This window comes from Leiobunum rupestre, chromosome 5 (genome assembly GCF_980474605.1).
Source record: "Leiobunum rupestre chromosome 5, qqLeiRupe1.1.hap1, whole genome shotgun sequence".
Classification (NCBI taxonomy): Eukaryota; Metazoa; Arthropoda; class Arachnida; order Opiliones; family Sclerosomatidae; genus Leiobunum; species Leiobunum rupestre.
Genome location: NC_143388.1, coordinates 11,142,368 through 11,169,135, shown reverse-complemented (window position 1 = coordinate 11,169,135; position 26,768 = coordinate 11,142,368). Strand labels below are relative to the sequence as shown.

Genomic DNA, 26,768 nt, shown 5'->3' with positions numbered 1-26,768 from the left:
TGAGCATTTTCGAATTAATGATAGCTAGATATAAGCAATTTGAGCATTTTCGAAGTAATGAGGGCTAGATATAAGCAATTTGAGCATTTTCGAAGTAATGAGGGCCAGATATAAGCAATTTGAGCATTTTCGAATTAATGAGGGCCAGATATAAGCAATTTGACCATTTTCGAATTAATGAGGGCCAGATATAAGCAATTTGAGCATTTTCGAATTAATGAGGGCTAGATATAAGCAATTTTAGCACTTTTTATTAGTGGGTTTAACCAGTTTAAACCACCGGATACAACCATACCAAATTTCTTAACTTTTTAAAAAAGCCGGTTTTTTGCGAACCCTGTCTTTGTTTAAAAAGGGTGTTCTTTGTGTTAGCGCAATTTATCGCGGCGGCAGAGTCATCTAGTTAGAGCGAGGTTTTAACCCCTTAGACACGACAATTAAATTCTTCTTTTCCGAGGCTCCCCTCGGTGCAAATTCTGCGAAACATAAAGACGAATTAATCGAAATAAGAGCTAGCGTTTCTCTAATGGCTCGGGCGTGGGCAGCCGCTTTTACACTATGTTTTTTTTTCTTTTCAGAATGTCTGTGGCCTGTTCTAATATTTATATCCCTGTTGAGTTCCTTTATCCGCCGAGTGCCCTTTAGGGGACCATGGGCGTTTACCGGGTTAACACTTTAAATAGCTACACTTTTTTTTTCTTAAGAGACATAGTACCACTACGGTTACTGGTCAGCGTTTTCCAAGGTACGATTGGGTTGAAATCCGTGTATCTCCAACTCTGAAGAGATTGTACGGTTATCTTGACCCTTTTCCGCGAACAATGGATTGTAAAGTAAATGATTTCGCGGTCCTTTGACTCTTTTAGTATTTTTTTATAAAGTTCTGGGAATAGATTGGATTTACTGCGATGTTAATTCGAGCCGGTTTGTTTTTGATACAAGGGTTTCATTGATTTTTTTGCGGAAATGATATAATGTATTTGATCGCGTGAACCGTTACTGCAATTGTTCTATTTTTAGGAACCTTAATGATTTTTGGTTTACAAGCCGTATCTTATGAAGACTATTAAATTCCATGATTGGTTTGTGTGTGGATGTTAGTTTTCCGTATTTATTTAATATCGTATACATTGCAGTTAGTTTATAAATAAATTAACCACAATATTACCGAGAAAATCTATTTTCGAAACAAATTAATTTTAGTTTTGTACAAAATTTTTAATTTTATCAAAAACCCTCACAATTTATTTTTAATATAAGTTTTAATTTTAGGTTTCCTTCGTTAAAATTTTGAAAACGTGTAGCGGAAACTTCTAGGAGGGTAGAAGTAGCTACAATATAGAAGTTTCCCCGTTCGAGTTTTCAAGAGTTTGGTTTAACCTGTCTATTTTTAATTTTAGTTACTTGACGCTTAAAAATTAATATTTTGCTTTTTATGTAACTTTTCTATGCAGTGAAACAAATTCAAAAAATAAATAATTTAAACAATATCACAAAGATAAATAGATTTTCGAAACAAATTAATACAATTAGTAATTGCAATTTTGGTTAGTGCGCCCTTAAAATGTAATATTTGACTATTAGAAGCCCCGCATTTGGGACTAGAGGTCGGGGGGTGGTTAACTTTTATTCAATAGATAAAGCTCTCAAAATTATTCGTAAAACGTTTTGATCAAGTAATTTATATTTCTGTATTATCCGATTAATTTTTTGATAAATTAGTAAAATTAATCGGAAAAACGACGTTTTTGTCGATAAAAAGCCCAAATTTTACGAATAATACATTTTTTTAAATCATTTTCCGAAATATTAACCGGTAAATTTCTTTGTTTACATTTTTTTCCTGAAAGAAAAAATTAAACATGGATAATGATTAACCGTCCCCGACCTCTATTTGGGACTGTTATACTAAATGTGGAAAACATTTTTGCGTATTCGCCAAGTTCACAAAGACCCGGATTGTCTGCGGCGTGGCTGCGGCGAAATTCAAGCTCCCATGAAGTTCGGTAATTACTTTCCCGGTATAATAGTCGAGAATCACCGCAACGAAGCGTCAGCTCAGACAAGGCCGTCGTCGTTGAACTGTACGGCGCGTGTAGATCAGGCTCAGTCCAGGGGGTGAAATACTGTGATTAGAAAATCTCCCGCTTCGTAGAAGTTCGGGGGTTCGGAGGTCACGGGGTCACCGTCGGTGGCGCCTACTGGCCTGGGAAAGTTGAAGAACCCGTCCAATACGCTACCATTCGGTAGGAGAGCCCGAGCGCGGTATCACCCCGCACTGAGGTTCAACGCGGATAGAGGGGTGAGGTCTGCTCCCGGTAGTGGGAATAGGTCATCTCGAATGACCGGAACAGCGAAACCCAAGGTATTATTCAACCGTTTTAAAGGTTAGCCGATATGACAGGACGTTGCCGACGTTAAACGGCTCTTATCCGATGTTTGGGGCGAGGGCCAATCTAGACTGTTCTCCGTGTATGTAAAGTGTGGGGTGTTCGCTTGGAAGCGTCATTTCGGACGCCAGTCCGGCGGTCTGCCTCTCGGGAATGGACGCACGTGCCCCTGCTGGCCCGCCACTTTCCTGTCTCGCGGATCTGGGTTATGACCATCATATTTCGCCACTACCGCGTGTAGACGTTACATCATACGCGTGTTGAGGCGGGTTTTCGATTGGCGCGTCTCTTACAACCGTTTAATTGTTGCACCGTTAAATTGCGGGTTAACAACCTGTTTCTGACAGTTTTTTTTTTTCAATTTGCGAAATTAAAATAATTGGTTCTTTTCATTCTAGCATTAATTTGCTATCCCTTTAATTTAATTAATTCTAATTTATTCGCTCTTATTGAGATAAATTCGAGGAATCTAAATAGACCGATGAATGAATATTAATTTAACGCATCCCTTTTGAATCGGGGGGAGCCAAGTCTATCAGTTACAAAAAGTTATATTTACATATAAGCTTGTACAGGTTAACGGTAATAGTTAGTGTAGGGAGCTGTTGGCTCGCGAGGCATGAAGGGCATTAAAAGTATTAGCCTAGTTGATTATTATTATTATTATTATTTACAGTTTAGATTTTGTATTATGTATTTTTATTTTTTACCGTGATACCCGTATGACTAGGGACAAGGTTCTTTTACAGGGGAAGTTGATTTTTAAATACGTCAAGTTGTACTAGATGGCGCTATATATTTCTGGGATAAATTTTGTCTTAATAGATGGCGCCAACAATCTTTGACTTTACTTTTTTTCTGTCGAATTTTTCCTGCGTTAAAGCAACTCTCACATCGGCTCTATCATATTATGATAATTATGGCAATTAATATATCCGATTCTTCTAAAAACGACTTCACTGGAGAGCATGGTGCCATCTATTAATGGTAAAAGAAGCTAAAATTTCAAATAGCGAAACAATAACGTCATCAGAGATTATTATAATACTCTACTTAGTGGACTTTAACGTAAATTATGTATCCATATAAAACATATTGTAAAAAATTACTATAATTTAAGTTCTTGACAAATTTACAAACGAGTCAATCAAGGCGAGGGGTACTTTTATGTCCCGCCTTTTAGGTCAAAATTTAGCTTAAAGCAAGTGTCGGCTCTATCGTTGCCCTCTGTATTTTTGATTGGGTCTATGTAACGAAGATGGCTATGATTGCTTAGATCGCCGGGAAGGTGCTTCCATCTATTATCGACTTTCAAAAACTTATTGTCATTTATTTGAAAGTCGAAGATTACGTGATTGAAACACGTGGTTGTGGAAAAGCCAATCCAAGCTAAGTTAACTGCGCACGTGATTACGCAAAGCCAATTAAAGGAAGAGGTACGTCGAGGCACCTACTTTTGAGGGAATAATTTGCTTGCTCAACTTGTTTCAATTTCCACTAAACTCTACGTTAGTGACATCTTTCGCTCGCCAATGATACTAACCTTAAAATAGGAGCCGACACTTGCTTTAAGTGTCTTGTTTTTATTTCTACGCTAGTGACATCTGTTGAAAAAGTAACTACTGCACGTCCAGCCGACACTTAATTGCTTTAAATTTGTAAGCCTTAATAGATGTCGCCAACAGTATTTTTCTTGATTCAATTGATGGTGAACTGTTTCTGAATTAAGAATTTGCTTATAGACTCCTGACAAAAATGTAAACTAGCGCCATCTAGTGTAATTTGAAAACATTAATATCAAACCTCTCAGGGCTTCGTTTTAAATTTTAGTTTCCCTGTAAGACATTTCTGAATGAATCGGAAAATGAAATAATAGCAATTTTGTAAATTATTTTAGTTTTTACATAAACCATGGGTGCAGACATTTATAAGGTATTGGGCGTTCTTCAATCCTAACTGATTTTATTTGCTTGTATTCCGACATCTAGTGTAAAATAAAACATTAAAATCTTATCTCTAATTACTTCCCTGCAAAAAGTTTGTTTCCTCGTAAGTAATGGGTCAATTTATTTCCTGTAAAACTTTAATTTTACCAAATGTGTAAATTATCCATTGTTTCTCGATAGTTAAACCTGACAATTAGATAATTTAAGATAATTGTCCGAGGTCAATACTTCCTTTAAGAATAAAGATAAAAAGAAAGAAATGTTAGATTCCCGTTTGAAAAGATTGAATTTTCCCCGTTGAAACGAATCTAACGATTCCGGTCGGATTTTGATCCCATTAATTTCCGTTACTTTCAGTAAAACGTGTTTTGCTTTGAAAGTGTACGATCCAAAGGTGCGTTGCTTTTTGATATTTGCCATTGAAAGTCGCGACAGCCTTTAGAATCTGCGAGTCTACAAAGCCGGGTTTGCCTCTCATTAAGGATGCTTTCGGAAAGTGTGTCACCGTCGTTTCAACCGATCCTCCTCTACCCTCGAAATTTTGATGTTCTACTCGTCTGGAGTTGTCTCTTGGAATACCGCGGTGTCACCAGGCACTTGACTGAGAAGCGCGGATAGGCTAAAAGCCCAATGGAAGAGGTGTCTCTAATCTCCACCAACGCTTCCAGACATGATCCCCAAAAAGAGTTAATTAACACAACTCTTCCTTTTTAAAAGACTCAAGGCTTTAAAACCGGATTCTCATTATGGATTAAGCCTTTGGCTTCTTCAAATATAAATAATAAATATAATACGTATAATAAATAAATAAATAATGAAATCGTAAGCTATACGAGCACACTTTTTCTTCGGGGTATCTATGAATAATATAATCATAAATCGTAAATGATTTTTGATGTGGAACAGGATATAAGCACTTTTACGTTTTATAAGATTTATTAGGATAATTATTATTATTATTAAACCTTGGACAAATAAAATACTGGACCCGAAACTAGAACGTCACGGTGTCCGATATTGGAATGATATCCACCCAAATTTTAAACCCGGGCGCTAGGTGCGCTAACGACGTTAAGCCTAATTAAAATTTGTTATTAAATTAAATTAAAATAAACGGGTTACTGATGTTTTAGGGCCATGTTGAATGTAATGTAGTAATTCCATTCAATAAATATTGTTTTGAAACCTATCCAAACAGCCTAACGTCTCTTAAAAATGTAATGAAGGTCATTTAACGTTTTCTACGTACGTGATTTGTGTTTGGGTAGAAACGTTTCGCAATCCTCTCGGTAGGAGCGCTGGTGGACCATTCAATTTGAAAAATTTGGTTTTTGATTATGGTTTATGTCCATTAGTTTTATAGAAAACAGTTTTTGGTGTTGTAATAATTCCACATTAACTATTAATTATATATATATATATATATATATTCAGATTATAGATTAATTGTACTATTTTGTTTAGATACTAAGAAATAAAAATTCCTAATTAAGAGTTGTAATATTTGTTAAAAGAAATTACACAAGGAAGTTGGTTTTAGTTAGGATATAACTAATCACGGTTCAATTATAAAATGTAACAAACCAAGCTTCCATGTTTACTTCCTTACAATAAATAAAATTATTTTAAGAAACTTCAACATCAATAATCTCCTTGACTTTGATATTTAAACTAAAGCGAGAAACGGAAACCAGTCTTCCGTTTAATTATATTCCAATCAATTAGCAGCAACGATACGTAAAATATAAGGAATAAACAACGCTGTTTATCCCCTTATTCATCAACAGAGGAGTTCCCCCGCAAACAACGAGAGAGATTAATTTATAATACCTAACAAGTACCAGTTCGCAATCTTCGGCTTTTAAACCTTAGCGCCCATAGAAGCAAATTGAGCCAACGGAATATGCATGTTGTAGTCTTTTAAACCCTTTAATCCCGTCCTGCCTCGAGGTAAATGTAGATGGCCTCGAGGGAGACGAACAGGGCGTTGCTAGGGTACCGACTCTGAACTCTCTGTTTTCCTCCCTTAAAGACGCCGAGGGAATTCTGTATATCCTAAAATCTTAATGTCCCCTGTTCCCTATTAATGAAGCATCGTGTAGATTCAAATCGTCTTGAACGTGGGATTAAGCTCGAATTACTCTTATGGAAATTTCTCCCACGTAAACCCATTCTTCTGGTACCGCTCCAAAGACGGAAGCGAACGCTCCGATTCTGAGCGATATCGATAAGGGATCATCCTATTTTTCTCTTTGAATATGACGTTGTAAAGATGAGAAGGACATTTATCAAATTTGACGCGGTAATGGGATCTAAGAAATATGAATCGCGCATTATCTTTACCGGTAGCGAATCTTCGATGGATGGGAAACCTTTTAGTTCCTACGAAACTGATACGTGAATGAGCGTATTATATTATCGTGGCTTATCTAGGGTTGCTTCAGCTAGGTTCAAATACCCTATGCTGCTAAATTTTCTACATTAAATATTGGTACAAAGGTTAACTGTAAATGAATTAAAGGCTTTAAAAGTCGCTCGATGACTTAGGCCTAAGGTGGTGCCTTGGGTATTAGCCTAGCTGATTATTATTATTATTTATGTTTGTAATTGGAGTCACTTTTTCAAAATAATTTTACTTAATATACACTTTAAATGAATTAAATATAATTTTTACGTTACTTACAAGTAGCCTAATGGTGCTAAATATTCTACATGAAATAAAATTACTTTTATTATATTATAATTAAATGTAAAATTTTGTAATTGAACCTATTGTTTCGAAATAAATAAAGGTACTACACTTTAAATTAATTTAAATTTATTTTCTACTTTACTTACAAGAAGAAGTAATGGTGCTAAATATTCTACATAAAATATTATTATTATGATTTTATAATTAAATTTAAAATTTGGGAATTGAATTTATTGATTTAAACTAATTTCAAGTACTTCACTTTAATTTAAATTTATTTACTTACTACGTTACTTACAAATATCGTAATGGTATACATTTGGCAAATGAAATAATATTAAAATTGCTAATTGATAGACTTCTAAAATATGTAAAAAATAGACGATTTCGTATATTTATATTAAAATTAAATAACACGTTAAGATCGAAGTGTACCACCCTCCTACGCATTGTAACCCGGCCACCTGAATTAATGGCTTTAAAAGTCGCTTGATGACTTAGGCCTAAGATGGTGCCTTGAGTATTAGCCTGGCTGATTATTATTATTATAGTATTTACGCATAAGCAATTAAGTATCTCACAATATGCACTGTTAAAATTAAACCGATCTACACTATTTATATTTGCATCTAGTAATAAATCTAAGCATTTTTGTTATATAATAAGCAGTAGTACAAAATAAAGAGGTGTTATTTAAATGATTTTAAATTTATTTTATACTATACATTCATACATTATCCATTATATGACAGATGTTAATCGTAAAATTTGGTAATTAAAAATAATGTTTCAAAACACTATCAGCTACTATAAATTTCTTTCCCGCGTGCGGTGGGAAAGCCTGAAATTTCCAAGTAGAATGAACCGAACCGTTGAAATTATACTTGTGAAGTGGTCACTTCAACTCCCCCGTACTTGCAAGTACTCATTGGCGATCAAGTACCGCGTATCTCCGTGTTCGGAGTCTCCCACATTTTACCTTTCGACATCTTTGACGTACGTAGGCTGCTATTATCTGGGATCACGTTTCACCTCGCTTTTTTACGATGGCTGGTTACCGGAAAATTCGTCGCGCGAGCAATTTATATTGTGAACCTGGAAACAAGAACCCCTTCCATCTCCGACATTGACAAAAAATTAAATTTCCTTTTTGTCGGGGATATCGTGACTGCAGACGCCGCTGCTTGGTCGCCGTACGCGCCACTTGTGTCAATTGACAAATCCCACGCTTACGACCAAAGCCGAACAAGACAGGCGCGGTAACATCTAATGTTTCACTCTCATTTTTATAACACTACATTTGTTAAGGGTTAAATCCGAGGTTTTAAAATATATATGATGGACATTTTTGACTGCAATACTAAATCTAAATAGTCAAATATATTTTCTGCGTTACAATGCGTAAATTCCGAAGCACTCACTAGAGGTCGATGATTTGAATTTCATTTTATCACGTGAGTTCTTGCGGCTCATTTGATCTGAGAAATAATGTATTCGATTTTTTCCGTTTGGTTTGAATAGTAAAGTATTATTTTTTCGTTTGCTTTGAGCAGTAAATATATTTTTTCGTTTGGTCTGAGCAGTAAAATATTAATAAAATCGCTTGGTCTGAGCAGTAAACTATTAATAAAATCGTTTGGTCTGAGCAGTAAAATATTAATAAAATCGTTTGGTCTGAGCAGTAAAATCCGATCTTACTAGTACACTTTCACCATTATTTCCTCCAGATAAAACTGGACCAGTTCTGCATTCTTTCCACCACATCTAATTTGAGCAGTTGCAGTTCTGCATTCATTCCACCACATCTTATTTGAGCAGTTACAGTTCTACATTCATTCCACCACATCTTATTTGAGCAGTTACAGCTCTGCATTCTTTCCACCACATCTAATTTGAGCAGTTACAGTTCTGCATTCTTTAAAACCACATCTAATTTGAGCAGTTACAGTTCTGCATTCTTTCCACCACATCTAATTTGAGCAGTTACAGTTCTGCATTCTTTCCACCACATCTAATTTGAGCAGTTGCAGTTCTGCATTCTTTCCGCCGGATTTGATTTTATCAGTCTGCTCTCCTACGCATTGTAACCCGGCCACCTGTTTAAGGCATTAAAAGTCGCTAGATGACTTGGGCCTAAGGTGGTGCCTTGGGTATTAGCATAGCTGATTATTATTATTATTATTATCCTCATAAGTCAATAGTCGTGAAATTCAAATAATTTAATAATAAAAGCTTAGTTTAATACAATCCGTAAAAAGAAAGATTATTAATCCGTCTACACTCTACAATTTCTACTACGCGTATATAGTTTGTACAGTATCAGGCTGAATTATTCCATAAAATCCCTTTTCAGAATTAAAATCAGGGTTTGAAATCGGCGAGGCGAAAAACGTCAAGCGGCCGTCGCAGTCACGACAACTTAATCAAAATCAACGTCGAAGCGCCGTCTGCGTGTTATCTAAGGCTCGAAACTTAACCTGGTCCCGACTAACTCCGTTGTTGAATATTTATCACTCCAACTTCCGAGCGGGTGTCAAAGTTGGGAGTGCCTTCGCGCGGTAGCTCCGTCACTAAATTGCCGACCAAGCCGAGCCAGACTCGTATATTTAAACTGCTAACCTCCCGCTGCTGGATCTCGGGGAGGGCCTTTCCCAGAAAACTATTGATTTGAAATCGTGCATGCTTCGCTTGCCGACCAAACCAGACTGCCTGACGTTTCTACGTTGGCCTTAGGCCTTTCCCCGGAACTAAAAAAAATCTTTCTACTTACCATATTTTAGCGATCTTTTTGGACGGTTAATATTGTATGAATCTTGTTTAGACGATTTTGAAAGAAATTAAAACTTTAAAATAACGAATTTATCCTTTTCGCCATTTTTCTTAATGGGCAATTGTTTTATAAAAATTGACTTTTGTTAAATTATGAGTAAAATCAGCAGTGTATGAAATACTAATAATAAGATCGTTCGTTTAGGTCGGGTACAGGACCTTTCATACTATTTTATTATAGACTTCTGATAATTCGCAAATATTAGAGAAATATCAGGAAGGCTCCAGGGACATTTGTGTGCGTTGAGAAAATTTGGGCTTAATTTCCTAAAAGATTATTTTTTAAGTTAAGATCAGGGTTGTGGATTTTTAAATTTTTTTAAAATAAATCTTAAAAAAAAGATTTAATTGATATAAATCGGATTTTTATTGATTTTTTTCATTTTATTGATTTTTAAAATTTTATGCCAGTTTTTCTTCACAAATTTATTTATAATTTGAGTGCAGGGGTAATGTAAACTTAAAATAATATCCATTAAATTTAATTATTAATTAAAAGGTTTACTTAATTGAGTTTAATCTGAATTAACATTGCTAGAAAACCTACGTTTGTACATTTTCATAAATACATTGAATGGTGATTTATTTAAAAATATTACTTGATTTAAATCTCGAATTAAATCACTTAATTTAAATAAACAAAAAACACTGGTTAAGACCAAAGTTTGCTCTTGTGTATGTAAAACATATGGAAAGCATTTCTCCGTCTAATTGAATATCTCATTAACACGAGTAATTTATTCTGTGTTTTGTCACAAACAATTTGGTTAATTTGATGTTAGTGAAAACCATACACATAAATGGTAGGTCAAATTAAGGTTCTTAGTATAAAAAAGAGATTAATTTCCCTTATGGTAAAAAATAAATGGAATTGCTTTTATGATAATTCTTATGATTGGTCGAAGCTCCTGCTGTAGCTATTAATACTGCAAAACAAACAATATAATACGCGTGGCTTTTATGATACAACTTAAATAAACTGTAGAAATTATGTTTAATTCAGAGAAAACGGCATGGTATTAGAAGATAAAACTTATTTTATACAAGACGTTTCGAGCCGAGGCTCTTCTTCAGTCGTTCGTTAAATAAACTGCTCTTATGGCAGGGTGGCGAAGTGGTTATCACTTTCCCCGCGCAGCAAGAGGAGCGCGGTTCCATCACAACTTGTAGCACTGAGGGAAAACTCGGAACAACTCCTTCTGCGTTGAGTTTTGCAAGTTAATATTACAAATATTAACATTGCAATAATAATATTATTAATCGTAAATAGTGTCTGTTAAAGGGGGTTTTCTCCGTGTACTTTCGTCTCCGGTTTCCATAACAACTTTCAGAGGTTTTGAAGCACTGGTTAGGGTAAGGACGTTTGTGGTTATCTGTGGCATAGCCAGCCACAAGCCTCCCAAGCGGTTTCAATTCCCCTGTATCACTGTTAAAAGGGCAATGCAGGTTAACATAAAAAATTAAATAAAAATAAGTGATGAAAAATTTGGGAATGGCTCTTATGAGAAAAGTTAGATGGAATTTCATTTATGATAAATTTTAGATGGAATTTCATTTATGATAAATTTTAGATGGAATTGCTGTTATGATAATAAAATAGATGTAATTGCTTTTATGATAAAAATATATGTAATTGCTATATTATGATAAAAAATAGATGTAATTGCTCTTAGGATAAAAAAATGGACGTCATTGCTGTTATGATAAAAAATTGATGTAATTGCTTTTATGATAAAAATTAGATGTAATTGCTTTTATGATAAAAAATAGACGTCATTGCTCTTATGATAAAAAATAGTTGTAATTGCTATATTATGATAAAAAATAGATGTAATTGCTCTTAGAATAAAAATAGATGTCATTGCTCTTAGAATAAAAATAGATGTAATTGCTCTTAGAATAAAAATAGATGTCATTGCTCGTAGAATAAAAATAGATGTCATTGCTCGTAGAATAAAAATATATGTCATTGCTTTTATGATAAAAATAATGAAATATATATATCTAGTTTTCCAAAAGAAAATACATCTTTAGGCTTAATAGCAAAATTATATGTTTTGGTATTAGGCATACAGGATCATTAGTATATACGAAAAACGTCCGTAAAGCCCAAAATACCAAAAGTAAAGTTCAAAGTTCGAGAAAATAACGCTCGCGTGAACAATAATCACGTTAGCCAAACAATGATAGGGACAACTAACGATTACCGGATGTCTCTCCACCCATAGCAACAACACTGCCATCTGTGAACAACACCCCTTAACTTATTTTCGTCTACAATAGACTAGCATCTTTTTGCGCCTCGCTAGAGAGTAACAAAAGATATCGGAGATAAACCAGAGCATAGAAATATGGTGGATAACACCGTTTGAGTAAACAGAGAGGCTATTGTTCGCGAAATAACACAGCCTACAGCGTCTAAGAGACTGCCTCCCCCGCTTCTTTTCCCCTTTCTAAATATCATTAAATTTCTCCACTGCCAGACATTGCCCGTTATTAGATTTCTTTGTTATGGCCTAAAACTTCGCTCGGAAATCACCAGAGGGGGCTAGACTCGGCTATTGAGCTCTACACGTTACCTAACAGTTCGGTCAATTCGAGACGGCTTAGAGTCCTTCGGCCCGTATCGAACTGCCTCGTTTGCTCTCGTCTAAAAGCGCGAGTCTGCTTCTGACAGAATGTTCAATTCCCCTGAAAGGTGCGGTAGTTCGGAGCGTATAGTATATTCCACGCCGCTCTTCATCCTGCTTTTAGTTGGAATATAATCCTGGTTGCTTGGCAACTGCGGCTTAGAGTCCCCTGTTGGGGGAAACGTCTATTAAGGGAGACGAACGGGAAGATGCCACGGGGTTCTCTCTATTATTACTTCAAACGAGGGTAAAGTTCCAAATCTTAGCTCAGGCTTTTGGGAATTCACACACTCTTTCTCGGAAGAGAAGGATCTGTTCTTTATTTTCTGTGCTTTTCTCTTAGTTTTAATTGGATGTGGGGAGTGGGATTTGCTCGTATACTAGCCCTTGATTGGGCTTATTTTTAGATTTTATTGCTATTTGATAGTGGAGATTAAGAAATGTATTTTATCTTGTTTTATATTGAGCATTTATATACCAAAGTCGTGATTTATGGAAACATTAAACTTAATTCACTGAATAGGCTTAAAGTGTAGAAACCATAGCGCCATCTGTTTTAATACCTCTCAGCTAAATTGGCGAGGTGATAGCAGACGACGTTTACGTTTGAATGTTCATAAACTTCATCTTAGTACAAAACTGAAAACTTGGACTAAAACTATATTTATTTTAGTGTAAAAAAATTAATTGTAAAAATTCCCTCTTCATTTTTATTTTAATATTTTATTTAAAATCTAATTTTTCATATTTAATATTTATTAAAGTAAAAATAATTCATTTTTATTACAAAATCATAAACGTGTTACAGCTTAGAAATTTGAATCCCAAAGCATAAAAATATCGATGGTGTCGCCATCTATACTACACATTTCAAATCTTTATTTTTTATGAAAATAAAATACATCAATTATAACAAATTATATTTAATAGTTAATATTTATTAGTATCATGATTTTTAATTAAGTCATATTTTTATTTTATAGATAAGGAATCATTGGAGATTCCACCGCACATAGCCAGATGGCGCTACGACCAAGCGCAAAATTTTCAAATCATTTGGCGGCCCTTGTACTGCGTCTTGCTTCAAGATGATCGAACCCTTACTCATTTTCACACCGAAGAAATGAGTGTAAGTTTTTCTTTATAGTTTTTTTTAATTTTTGAACACGCTTATCAATTTTCAAATGATCTAAACATGTTTGTTTAGCATTTTTACTCGGATCCTTTTTTAAATATGCGCGAAATTGAAAACAGACGTGGGTATATAATTAGTATTCATTTTCCTCGCGTAAAGTTTATCTGAAATTTTTTTTCTTTCGAAAATGTCATAGTTCGACAAACTTTGTGCAAAAACTTGACTTCTTCTGAATAAATCAGCCCACGTTTTTCGCTGGAAACTACATAAAACTAAAAAATATGACAGGATTTTTTTTTGTATTAAGTAGAAAGTTTCCCAGAAAAGCGATGTTATCGAGGTATAGCTTGATTAATACCAGTTTTCTAAATTAGGTACACAGTATATGTTCGATTAATTTTCTTAGAAATAAATCAAGGCGTAACACCAAAGTGTAGACTTCTTTAAGAAACCTACGCTATATTAAAACTAATTTTAATAGCTCTCATTATCGGCCCACTTTAGTCATTTTTCAATAATTAAAAACGATTTTAATTTTGAGAACTTTATTCGTCGTGACACGATAGACGAATACTTACTCCATGCCTTTGACTGTATTAATACTGAGATAATACTTTAAAAGGAGTTTTTTAAGAACAATTTAAATGATATTCTATCTGTATTAAATTAATTAGATAAATTAAAATAGAGGAATATTTCTAATTTATGTTTATTGATTTTATGAAATTAATTTTCGTTGAAAATCTATTAGTAATATATTATGATTTATTTAACTTTTTATGTAAATGTAACGTTGAAGGTGTTTAGGAATATAACCATCTAAGGGTTCCAATATTGGCCGCACCCTCCAATGGCGCTGCTTAGTGGCCTTCCCGAAAGAACGCTTTGCAAGTTATATTTATTTTAAAGAGCACATTAAGTAAGGTATTGGAGCATATGCATATAATTTGAATCTTTACCATATAAACTAAGTCAATTAAAATAACATTATGATACTATCATCACCGGAAGATATGAATAAAACAGATCAAAGCCAATATTTTTTAATCTTTCTGCTTATACAAACTATAATTTAGCATTAAAATAAATTTTTAGTTAATTATTAAGAAACGCCGATCAGTTTATTAATCAGAAAGTTATATTAGAAATATACCAAATTAAAATATAAATCATGTTGCGTTGCGCCTTGGACCAGCCCATGCTTCCCCTCAACACGCTGATGTATTGTAAGTTTGTGGGAATAAACTATTCGGGCATAGTCTATGAACAGAGGTGGGCGCGCTCTGAGCTCCAAAGAGTGCGAGAACTATTTTTGAGCGCGTGCTCCACTCTCGGGCAAAATAAGAGAAGAGCGCGAGCGTTTGGACATCTACCGGTAATCTCAAGCAAGGACCGATTTTACAGCAGTTACGTGACTTGATCTAAATCATCGCGTTCAGGACTTTGTATACATTTAGATAATTTTGCCGATAGATCGCGCCACTAATTGCCTTTTTCTTGTTGGTTTTTATTTTTACCTCTCCGAGGGGACTTTGTACCCTAGGAGGGGTTATACAACCACCGTGTCTGTCTGTCTGTCGGTGGGTCTGTCTGTCAGGCCTGCGAACGCGTTCGCATTTTCGGGGCAAAGGGTAATCACTGCGTACGCAGTTTCTTAGAATCAGGGAAAAGGTTTTTCCAAAAGCGCCCTCTTTTTGTCATTGGGTGTAGTATAATTTTTAAATCGGCCGGGATTCGAACCTGAGCCCTCTTGCACGACAGGTGAGCGTTCTACCGCAGAACCACGGATACAGTTACGCCTCACTGAAAATTAAAAACTCTTCCGAGGAGAGGTATATTTTGGCTTGCCAACTGGTTTTAATAATTCTGGTCCTAGATGAAATCAAGGATGTATTGGTTTATTCACGACCGAAACGAGTCTAGGTGGCGTAACGGCGCTAGTTTGTCCGAGGTAGCACCCAGGGTTGGACATAAGGATATTTTTTTTTGTAATCAGCCTGACTAGTGAGCCTCCTACCTTAATTTATTTTAATAGTCACTGACTAGTGGGGGTAAAAATGGGGGTATAAAAACCAGAAGGACAGCCAACATTTTGCTTTACCCCGTCAGAATTCAAATTAGAGTTTATTATCACTTGAGTTACATGGTGTGTTTTTTACTAATGAACCCCCAGATTTCGATTAATTTTAATAGTCCGAGCATTTATTTTAGTAGTCAAATGCCGTGACTAGTGCCTTATGTCCAACCCTGGTAGTGACTGTGATCTAGCGTCTGCTACAGACTAAAACTAAAAAGTCATAAACACTTTTTTTTAAATTAACTTATCTAAATACAAGCAAACGATGTAAAAATTATATTAAAATGCAAGTATCATTATTTATAAAGTCAAATTTACAAATCACAATCAGGAAAAACTAATAGCGTCTGCTTTAGCCGCTACCTAACTTGGTTTCAATGGTGAACCAAAGAGGGCGTAGCGATAGTTTTCGGTCGCGAATACTAAGGGAAGATGACTATGTTGAGACAATGCCCTTTCCATGTCCTAGACGATGACTATGTTTAATTTTCGAAAGACGTCAGTTTTAAAGAACCATTTAGGTTCTATAACTGATTTGATTATTTTTAAAGCTACTGTTAGAGTGTGAGGTGGAGTCGGAGCAATGCTAAAAATCACCGCAACCAAAAATGTATTTATTTCTACTTAGAAAGAATGGCTATGTTGAGTGGTTAGATATTCAAAGAAATCCCGTACAATTTCCAAGAAATCCGACAAGAAATACGAAATCCAGCTTGGATTTCTTCAAAATCGGGAGATTTTTTTTAAAACCTCGAAATCCGTCATTAAACACAGAAATCCAACGCGAAGTCTCGGAATCAGGCAAGAAAGACCGATATCCAACAGGAAATCGATAAATTGTAAAATCGTGAAATCTGAAGAGAAATCGAGAAACCCAACAAGGAATCATGAAATCCAGCGTGAAATCCCGGATTTAAAAATCCCGTAATAAATACATTGTGTCATATGTTCCCTGCATGAGTATAAATAAATAAATTTTTTCATGTTCCCTAAGTAGAAATAAAAACATTGTGTCATGTTCCCTAAGTAGCAATAAAAACATTGTGTCATGTTCCCTAAGTAGCAATAAAAACATTGTATCATGTTCCCTAAGTAGCAATAAACACATTGTATCATGTTCACTAAGTAGCAATAAACACATTGTATCATGTTCCCTAAGTAGCAATAAACACATGGTATCATGTTCCCTGAGTAGCAATAAACACATGGTATCATGTTCATTGAGTAGCAATAAACACATTATATCATGTTCCCTAAGTAGAAATAAAAACATTGTGTCATGTTCCCTAAGTAGCAATAAAAACATTGTGTCATGTTCCCTAAGTAGCAATAAAAACATTGTATCATGTTCCCTAAGTAGCAATAAAAACATTGTATCATGTTCCCTCAGTAGCAATAAAAACATTGTATCATGTTCCCTGAGTAGAAATAAAAACATTGTATCATGTTCCCTGAGTAGAAATAAAAACATTGTATCATGTTCCCTGAGTAGAAATAAAAACATTGTATCATGTTCCCTGAGTAGAAATAAAAACATTGTATCATGTTCCCTAAGTAGAAATAAAAACATTTTTTCATGTTCCCTAAGTAGAAATAAAAACATTGTGTCATGTTCCCTAAGTAGCAATAAAAACATTGTGTCATGTTCCCTAAGTAGCAATAAAAACATTGTATCATGTTCCCTAAGTAGCAATAAACACATTGTATCATGTTCACTAAGTAGCAATAAACACATTGTATCATGTTCCCTAAGTAGCAATAAACACATGGTATCATGTTCCCTGAGTAGCAATAAACACATGGTATCATGTTCATTGAGTAGCAATAAACACATTATATCATGTTGCCTGAGTAGCAATAAACACATTGTATCATGTTCCCTAAGTAGAAATAAAAACATTGTGTCATGTTCCCTAAGTAGCAATAAAAACATTGTGTCATGTTCCCTAAGTAGCAATAAAAACATTGTATCATGTTCCCTCAGTAGCAATAAAAACATTGTATCATGTTCCCTGAGTAGAAATAAAAACATTGTATCATGTTCCCTGAGTAGAAATAAAAACATTGTATCATGTTCCCTGAGTAGAAATAAAAACATTGTATCATGTTCCCTGAGTAGAAATAAAAACATTGTATCATGTTCCCTAAGTAGAAATAAAAACATTTTTTCATGTTCCCTAAGTAGAAATAAAAACATTGTGTCATGTTCCCTAAGTAGCAATAAAAACATTGTGTCATGTTCCCTAAGTAGCAATAAAAACATTGTATCATGTTCCCTAAGTAGCAATAAACACATTGTATCATGTTCACTAAGTAGCAATAAACACATTGTATCATGTTCCCTAAGTAGCAATAAACACATGGTATCATGTTCCCTGAGTAGCAATAAACACATGGTATCATGTTCATTGAGTAGCAATAAACACATTATATCATGTTCCCTGAGTAGCAATAAACACATTGTATCATGTTCCCTAAGTAGAAATAAAAACATTGTATCATGTTCCCTAAGTAGAAATAAAAACATTGTATCATGTTCATTAAGTAGCAATAAAAACATTGTGTCATGTTCCCTAAGTAGCAATAAAAACATTGTGTCATGTTCCCTCAGTAGCTATAAAAACATTGTGTCATGTTCCCTCAGTAGCAATAAAAACATTGTATCATGTTCCCTAAGTAGCAATAAAAACATTGTGTCATGTTCCCTAAGTAGCAATAAAAACATTGTATCATGTTCACTCAGTAGCAATAAAAACATTGTATCATGTTCCCTCAGTAGCAATAAAAACATTGTATCATGTTCCCTAAGTAGCAATAAAAACATTGTGTCATGTTCCCTAAGTAGCAATAAAAACATTGTATCATGTTCCCTAAGTAGCAATAAACACATTGTATCATGTTCACTAAGTAGCAATAAACACATTGTATCATGTTCCCTAAGTAGCAATAAACACATGGTATCATGTTCCCTGAGTAGCAATAAACACATGGTATCATGTTCCCTAAGTAGCAATAAAAACATTGTATCATGTTCCCTAAGTAGCAATAAAAACATTGTGTCATGTTCCCTAAGTAGCAATTAAAACATTGTATCATGTTCCCTAAGTAGCAATAAACACATTGTATCATGTTAACTAAGTAGCAATAAACACATGGTATCATGTTCCCTGAGTAGCAATAAACACATGGTATCATGTTCATTGAGTAGCAATAAACACATTATATCATGTTCCCTGAGTATAAATAAACACATTGTATCATGTTCCCTAAGTAGAAATAAAAACATTGTGTCATGTTCCCTGAGTATGAATAAAAACATTGTGTCATGTTCCCTGAGTATAAATAAATACATTGTGTCATATGTTCCCTGAGTATAAATAAAAACATTGTATCATGTTCCCTGAGTAGAAATAAAAACATTGTATCATGTTCCCTGAGTAGAAATAAAAACATTGTATCATGTTCCCTGAGTAGAAATAAAAACATTGTATCATGTTGCCTGAGTATGAATAAAAACATTGTATCATGTTCCCTAAGTAGCAATAAACACATTGTGTCATGTTCCCTGAGTATGAATAAAAACATTGTGTCACGTTCCCTGAGTAGAAATAAATACATTGTGTCATATGTTCCCTAAATAAAAATAAATACCTTCTTGACTCAACATAGTAATTATTCTAAGTATAAATAAATATATTGTTGATGAAATCTTGAATTGGTTAATGCATCTACAGAGTTTAGGAAATGTCCTCCAGAAATTTTAATAATGAAGTTTCCAGTGTCCATAATTGTATCATCAGCCAATTTGGGTAAACAAAACTTCGTCGGCAAATTGAAATTTACAACGCTATTGTTTTGCAAAGGAATTTAAGCGTGACGCGATTTGTAAGCTGACCTTCTTAATATTCTTACTATTGTTACGATCGCGACGTTCAATTAAGTTTAGCTAGATCCCAGAGTCCTAATAAACGCGACTGCATAGTGACAACTGATATAACGTCTATACCACGTCGTATTAAGCGTGCAGTACACGATTATTTCAAGTTATAGGTAACGTACGTTTAATGTTCGCGCGAATCAATTCTTTGGTCCGTTGGTTTCTACGAACCTGATTTTGTGGGGGATAATAACAGTCTCTAGGAGGGCTACGCTGTTCTTTTGTGTGGTGCTGTCGCTTCTTGGAGGGGAGGACAGACACTCTATTACGGTGGCAACGCCCGGTCACAGTCTTTGATGATGACGGTGTCTAAGCTGGGACAGTTTCTGTACGCGCGCGAAACCGCGAATTTTGGGTACGTCGTTTGACAAGACGCCCACAGATAAGAACCTTTTTTTTAAAAAAAAAAAAAGGCCCCCCTTTGCTGGCTAATCCACCGTTCTATGTGGGTTTCGATGTCATCACTTTTTACCGATATTTTTTGTCCGAATTCCTGACTTTTTTTCATGTTAGCAATTTGTACGAAATTGAGTAATAAGTCCTTTCCAATTTATATGGGCGCTTTTTAAAGAGTCCTTGAAAAATTGGCATCCCACTCAAAACAATCGTTGTGAATTATACGTGAAATATTATTATGAAACGATAATTTTAATAATTGCTACTGTTCTCATTCTTTGATTATTAGTCCACTAGGAGCGTGAAACAAGCTTTTTCTGTTTGTTGGCTAGTGTGTAATCAAAACGTTTCTGACACGATAAGTGCCGTCATTTTAAGCTGATTTGACTGAAACGTTTTGGGTTGGTTGGGCACAATCTCATTGTTATTTTTTTGGTTGAAATCCAGGTCCATCTTGGAAAATGTCGGCGGATAAAATTTATAAACCTTATACGATAACTGCTGTAGATTCTACCTGATTTAGCTAAAATGCTTTATTGCTCACACCCAGAAAATGAAACTAGTTGGTTGAAATCCGACGCCATCTTGGAAAATGGTAGATCCATATTCAATAGCTTTAGTAATTTTAACCTGGTTGTTTGAAATTCTTTGACACCTTGAATGGTGAAAACTCAATAGCTCTATCGCAGATTCATCAAGTTCTAGTTATAATATAATATAATTTAATTCAATTGTATGGAAGATTTGCCTTAAACACGATAAATTTTGTTTTCCACGTAAAAGAATAGAAATATTTTTTTATAAGTCATTCAATCACAGTGTTGCCCTATAGTTTTTACAAATCTAGACCCTTAAATTTAACACTATTACTAATTTTGACTATAAATGTCAGGCCGGGGCACATCCATTTGAACTAGCCCGGATTCGGACCAGCGATATATCTGCACCCCGAATTTCCCCATGTAAACAAATGGCTATTTCTAGTTATAACGACACTCATAGGCCCGGAATTATTGTATTACCGGGCCCTGGCCCAATCTTGGTGACTGTGATTAATGTAATTGTTATTGGGCACCAAAAAATAAAAATAAAAAATAAATGTATTTTAACAAAACAATCAAAGAAATATCAAATTAGGTCCATCGTCGAAATTTTGTGGGCGTATTATTTTGTACACCCAATTTACACTTAATAACAATTTTTAAACTTTCTCCATTGTTATAAATCAACAGTATAATTGCCACTGTTCTGACCAGTGGCGCTAAAGGGAAAAGCTTTATTATTAAAGCAAGCTTAAAATCGCCACAACAATTATATTTAAAAAAACCATTATCCACTTCCTGTTTTGCTGTTGGCAGTGAGTTTTGAATTAATTATTATAATATTATGCAATTACTTATTATTAAATCGGGACTCGTGAATTAAAATTAAGAAAATTCTTCAACTTTCACCCAATTAATACGACCAAAACTCGTTGCATAGACTTCGCGAGATAAAAAACAATCTTTATTCCGGTTTTCACATATGACAAAATATATCCACTATCGCTTCCTCATCTGATAAAACGTATAATTTTATGTGATCCCGAGTTTTGACCCTTGGTAAAAGGGTTCAGGCTGATAGTGGAACAAGTTTAGTTTGAACTCTAACGTTTAAAGAGATTGAGAGTCCAAAAGAATACTGCAGGCAGTATGACCATAATAAAGTTACACGAGTTACGCTTGAAAAAGCCGGATAAGCGACGTATTTTCTTGAAGTTCTTAACCTCTCAAATACGTCTTAGTCAACAGTGAATTCGCCACAGATAGTTTACCAAGCATCGTGAGAAACACTGATATGGCAATGTTTAAGAAAGCAGTCTAGAAATATCCCCTATATTGAGATTTATATCAATTTATTTGTAAACAATAATATGCAAAAATATAAGCGTTTTGGCACGTATTTTTTTAAATTGACCTCTTTTTTTATAATACCATTTATTTTCTATATATAAATTTACATCGCATAGAATATCATTCGAATGATAGAGCTACAAACTATAATTTTCTACCTGTACCATTGTATATAAAAATATCCTTAAAATAACACACAATACTCCATAAATGGTGTAAAAACATGTTGGTAAATCCAGCAAGGAAGTTATTTCGGGTAACGCAGCCCTTCAACGTGTTTCCCTGGAAAGGTATACCCGTTGTTTAATAACGCAGCGGCAGATGAAATCTACAGAATACTCTAGGGGTCAAGCAAACACGGGCAACGGGCGAAGGTGGAGTGCGTGGCTCACGGAATGGCCAGGAAATGGACTCTCGCGAGACCCTTCTCGGGTCACGCGTGAGCGGAAAAATTCGCATTGTCCATGACGGAATGTGTCTCATTCAAGAAGCGTTGATAGCGGAGCCGTAGTTACTCTCATTGACCTTACCACGCAATACCATCTAAGAATGGCCAGAACCCATTAACGATGATACGTTTTTCTTTCTTTCCCGAGTGCGTACCTTCCGAATTCCCTCACGTACCACGAAGGGGAACGCTGAAAGGTCGAAAGCCTAATATTTAGTTTTTAAAATCATAGTCGACCGTCATAGATAAATTCTCGCAACGTTGCCCCGCTCTGTAGCCGTATTTAATCGATAAAAAGCTTTTGTGATTATTTGGGTCGGAAATTCCTATCGTGGAAACAAACCGGATGGTGATGTCTTCGCTTAATTGCATCTTGGTTCCAGAATCGGCAAATTCAGAGAATGAATTTACAAGCAGCTGGCATCCTTACGACCGAGTCAGATACAAATGAATCATTGGCTTCACGCATTTAGGGAAATATTTACGTAGAAATATTTCGAATTTCATTGGTCTGGTTTATTTCAAAGATGAATGACTGTAAAAGTTTCCGAATGCAAATGCATTATTTTTCTCAAACCTATTTTTTTCCACGTGGGAAGATGAAAAGAAACAATATAAGATAATTTCCTTTTTGATGAATAAATTTGCGAAGCTTTGAGTATTACTCGTGCCCGGAGGAAATCGCATTAACCCAATAAGGAAGTTACGCTATTTATTCTAAGAGATGATTGTTTGGTAGAAATAAGGATTACTAGATAATTAAATCGTATTAGAGGATGCGTACCATACCATTATCCTTTTTTTGTTGCAAGTAGGTTGCTGTCACTATAAAGATACTGGTAGCTATACCAAATTTGGGTTCGAAATTTATATGTAAAACGTTAAATGGGGCATATTTAAAAGATTGTACTGCATAAATTTTGTAATGACGCTATCTTTAAAGATATTTATTTTTGATTCACTGGGTGAACAATCGTTGAGTTTGCAAGTGAATTCTTCGGTTTCACCTTTTCGTAATAAAGTTGTTGAGGTTAACGGTAATAGTGAGTAAGCAATTTAACCCGACCACTTGAATTAATGGGCATTGAAAGTCGCTCGTCTAGCTGATTATTACGAAATATATAATTTTAACATAAATGAAAATTATGTGAAGAATTTTTAATTTTTGTAATATAAAATACATGGAAAACGACTGCGATTGCTTTGTAACTAATTACATTAATTATCTGTATGGCTGCCAGTTCCTGAAACAAACTGAGTAGTGTAGTATAAAACTATAAATATTTGATTTTTACGGTAATATGTTCTACAGGATTTTCTTTAACCTTTCAAATAAATCTTCCAATAACTTTCAATGAAATATAATTTAAAATAAACTTAATTTAAATGAAATATAATTTAAAATATACTTAATTTAAATGAAATATAATTTAAAATAAACTTAATTTAAATGAAATATAATTTAAAATAAATTTAATTTGAATGAAATATAATTTAAAATAAACTTAATTTAAATGAAATATAATTTAAAATAAACTTAATTTAAATGAAATATAATTTAAAATAAACTTAATGTAAATGAAATATAACGTAATGAAATATAATATAACTTAAAATGAAATATAACTTAAAATGAAATATAATATAACTTAAAATGAAATATAACGATAATGAAATATAATATAACTTAAAATGAAATATAGTGTAAATGAAATATAATATAACTTAAAATGAAATATAGTGTAAATGAAATATAATATAACTTAAAATGAAATATAGTGTAAATGAAATATAATATAACTTAAAATGAAATATAGTGTAAATTAAATAGAATATAAATGAAATGTAATTTAAATGAAATATAGTGTAAATTAAATAGAATATAAATTAAATGTAATTTAAATGAAATATAATTTAAAATAAATTTAATTTAATTTAAAATAAATTTAATTTAATTTAAAATAAATTTAATTTAATTTAATTTCATTCAAATTAAATCTAATGCAATTCATTTGATATTTAGAGAAATTACATCAACTACACTACATTATTTCTTACGCCTTAAAATATCCAAAAAAAGCATTAGCTTCGACAATCTTTATGCACAATTTATCAAAACTTTCTGTTTCCTTAATATTACCAGCATCACCATTATCTGCATGCAGTGAAAACAAGCAATTTATTTCCCCCATCAAAGTTTATTCGATGTCGCATTTGCCCTTGTAGGAAATAAAATATTCTCTTTTTCCTTTTTCCCTAATAGCTGAGGGGTCGTAACCTTTTCCCCTTGAAATGGAACTTCTTTTTTTATGATGATGTGTCGTAACATCCGGTGTCCCTTCCTTGATAGGTTAAGCCCCACCCCCCAGTCAGTGTATTAAGAATATGAGGAAAGTCCCTTCTGCTGCACTCGGCTCCAATTTTCTCCTGTGGCCAATTTCTTCTTCGAGAGCGTCCTCTGGCGGCAGGTGAGATCCCTCTACTCGCCGGGTTCCCAAGACTCGGGGACTGAAAAAAGGCACGCGATTTTCTATATTTTCACCCCGCAAGTTTCCTGTCCGTTTGGCCATATTAAACGACTTTCGTAAGGGAACGTAATGGGACGGGGAGGATGCTTATTGGGCGCTGTCAAGACACGCGGTTTCTCAACTCGGATTTAAGAGTCAATTCAACAAGGCGTCGCTGTGAGTTTAAGAGAGCAGCGTGAAAACGGTATTTTTACCATTTAATTCGGAAGTCGTTTCAATACTGCGGCAATAGGTTAAGATCAGATTAATATTTTATTTGCAGTTAGGGAATGTATGGAAACGGTATTTTGAGTTCGGGAATGGTCGGGAATGGATTTAATCTCTGGTCGCAATACTATGAATCGGGAATGGTTGGAAATGGGAGGCAGTGGATTTTATCTCTGGTCGCCATACTACGAATCGGGAATGGACGGGAATAAGATTAATATTTTATTTTCGGTTAGGGAATGGATGGAAACGGTATTTTGAGTTCGGGAATGGTCGGGAATGGATTTTCTCTGGTCGCCATACTACGAATCGGGAATGGACGGGAATAAGATTAATATTTTATTTTTGGTTAGGGAATGAATGGAAACGGTATTTTGAGTTCGGGAATGGCCGGGAATGGATTTTCTCTGGTCGCCATACTACGAATCGGGAATGGACGGGAATAAGATTAATATTTTATTTTCGGTTAGGGAATGGATGGAAACGGTATTTTGAGTTCGGGAATGGTCGGGAATGGATTTTCTCAAGTCGCAATACTACGAATCGGGAATGGACGGGAATAAGATTAATATTTTATTTTCGGTTAGGGAATGGATTAAAACGGTATTTTTAGTTCGGGAATGGCCGGGAATGGATTTTCTCTGGTCGCCATACTACGAATCGGGAATGGACGGGAATCAGATTAATATTTTATTTTCGGTTAGGGAATGGATGGAAACGGTATTTTGAGTTCGGGAATGGTTGGGAATGGATTTTCTCTGGTCGCAATACTACGAAACGGGAATGGTCGGGAATGGGCTGGAATGATAAATATTACGAGAAATAAAATCGAAATGGCTGAAAGTAAAATATTTCAAGGGAAATTGTATGGGAATAGATAATACTTAAACGGGAATGGTCACGCTTCTGATTGAAATGCAACCCTTAATTATGTGTATCCAACATTATCTCGTATCCGTGCCAAACTAGTAAATCTACGTTCCTTTTGAACAATGTGATTGGTTAAAAACGGATATCAAATGTAGTTAAAAGTTAGCTGGTTTGTTTCGAGGTTTAATTTTCGGCTATATACCAGAAGTTCGTCAAAATTTGGAGTATGCAACTGCTGTTTCGTTATTATTTTTATTTATTATTATTGCATACCAACTTACGCAGACGCGCTACATCACGATAATTGTAGTGTTCGAAGCGCCATCTGTCGCTAAATTTTATTTAAAAATCCACCTTTTCCATCGTGCAAAGATGAAACTAAATGGTCAACAAGAATAACCGAAAATGAAATTTAAGATGATAATAAAATAAACAAATGTCAAATACTATTAAGTTCTAAAAAATTCATAAATGAACTTTAAATTTTACCTACAAATCAACGGGACAGCAACGGTACAAATTATTTTTGATTGGCCGCCTCGTTTTTGACAGTAAATGTTTAACGATGACATCTGGCGTCGGAATCTGTAGGTCCAATAGACGCCGTTCAAAGTTGAATATTTCTATCTTGATTTATCGAATATATTTTTAGTTAGATACAAATAGATTTCCCTTTTAAACACCATATATATTTTTTTATAATTAAACATATTTACGCGCTTTCAAACTATAAATATTTACCCAATTAATTTATTTTCAAACTTGTTTTGAAATTTATGGTTCGAAAACCT

The 26,768-nt window shown here is 34.3% G+C and overlaps 1 protein-coding gene across 1 annotated transcript in view; it reads left to right on the top strand.

The window, feature by feature from the left end:
- The window catches only part of raskol (Ras GTPase-activating protein raskol), a 192,299-nt gene that overhangs the window by 25,146 nt on the left and 140,385 nt on the right, over nucleotides 1–26,768 (top strand). Inside the window, exon 2 of the mRNA XM_090175852.1 lies at nucleotides 13,471–13,616. Within this exon, the coding sequence (XP_090031978.1) occupies nucleotides 13,471–13,616 (146 nt within the window). The remainder of the gene's footprint in view (nucleotides 1–13,470; nucleotides 13,617–26,768) is intronic.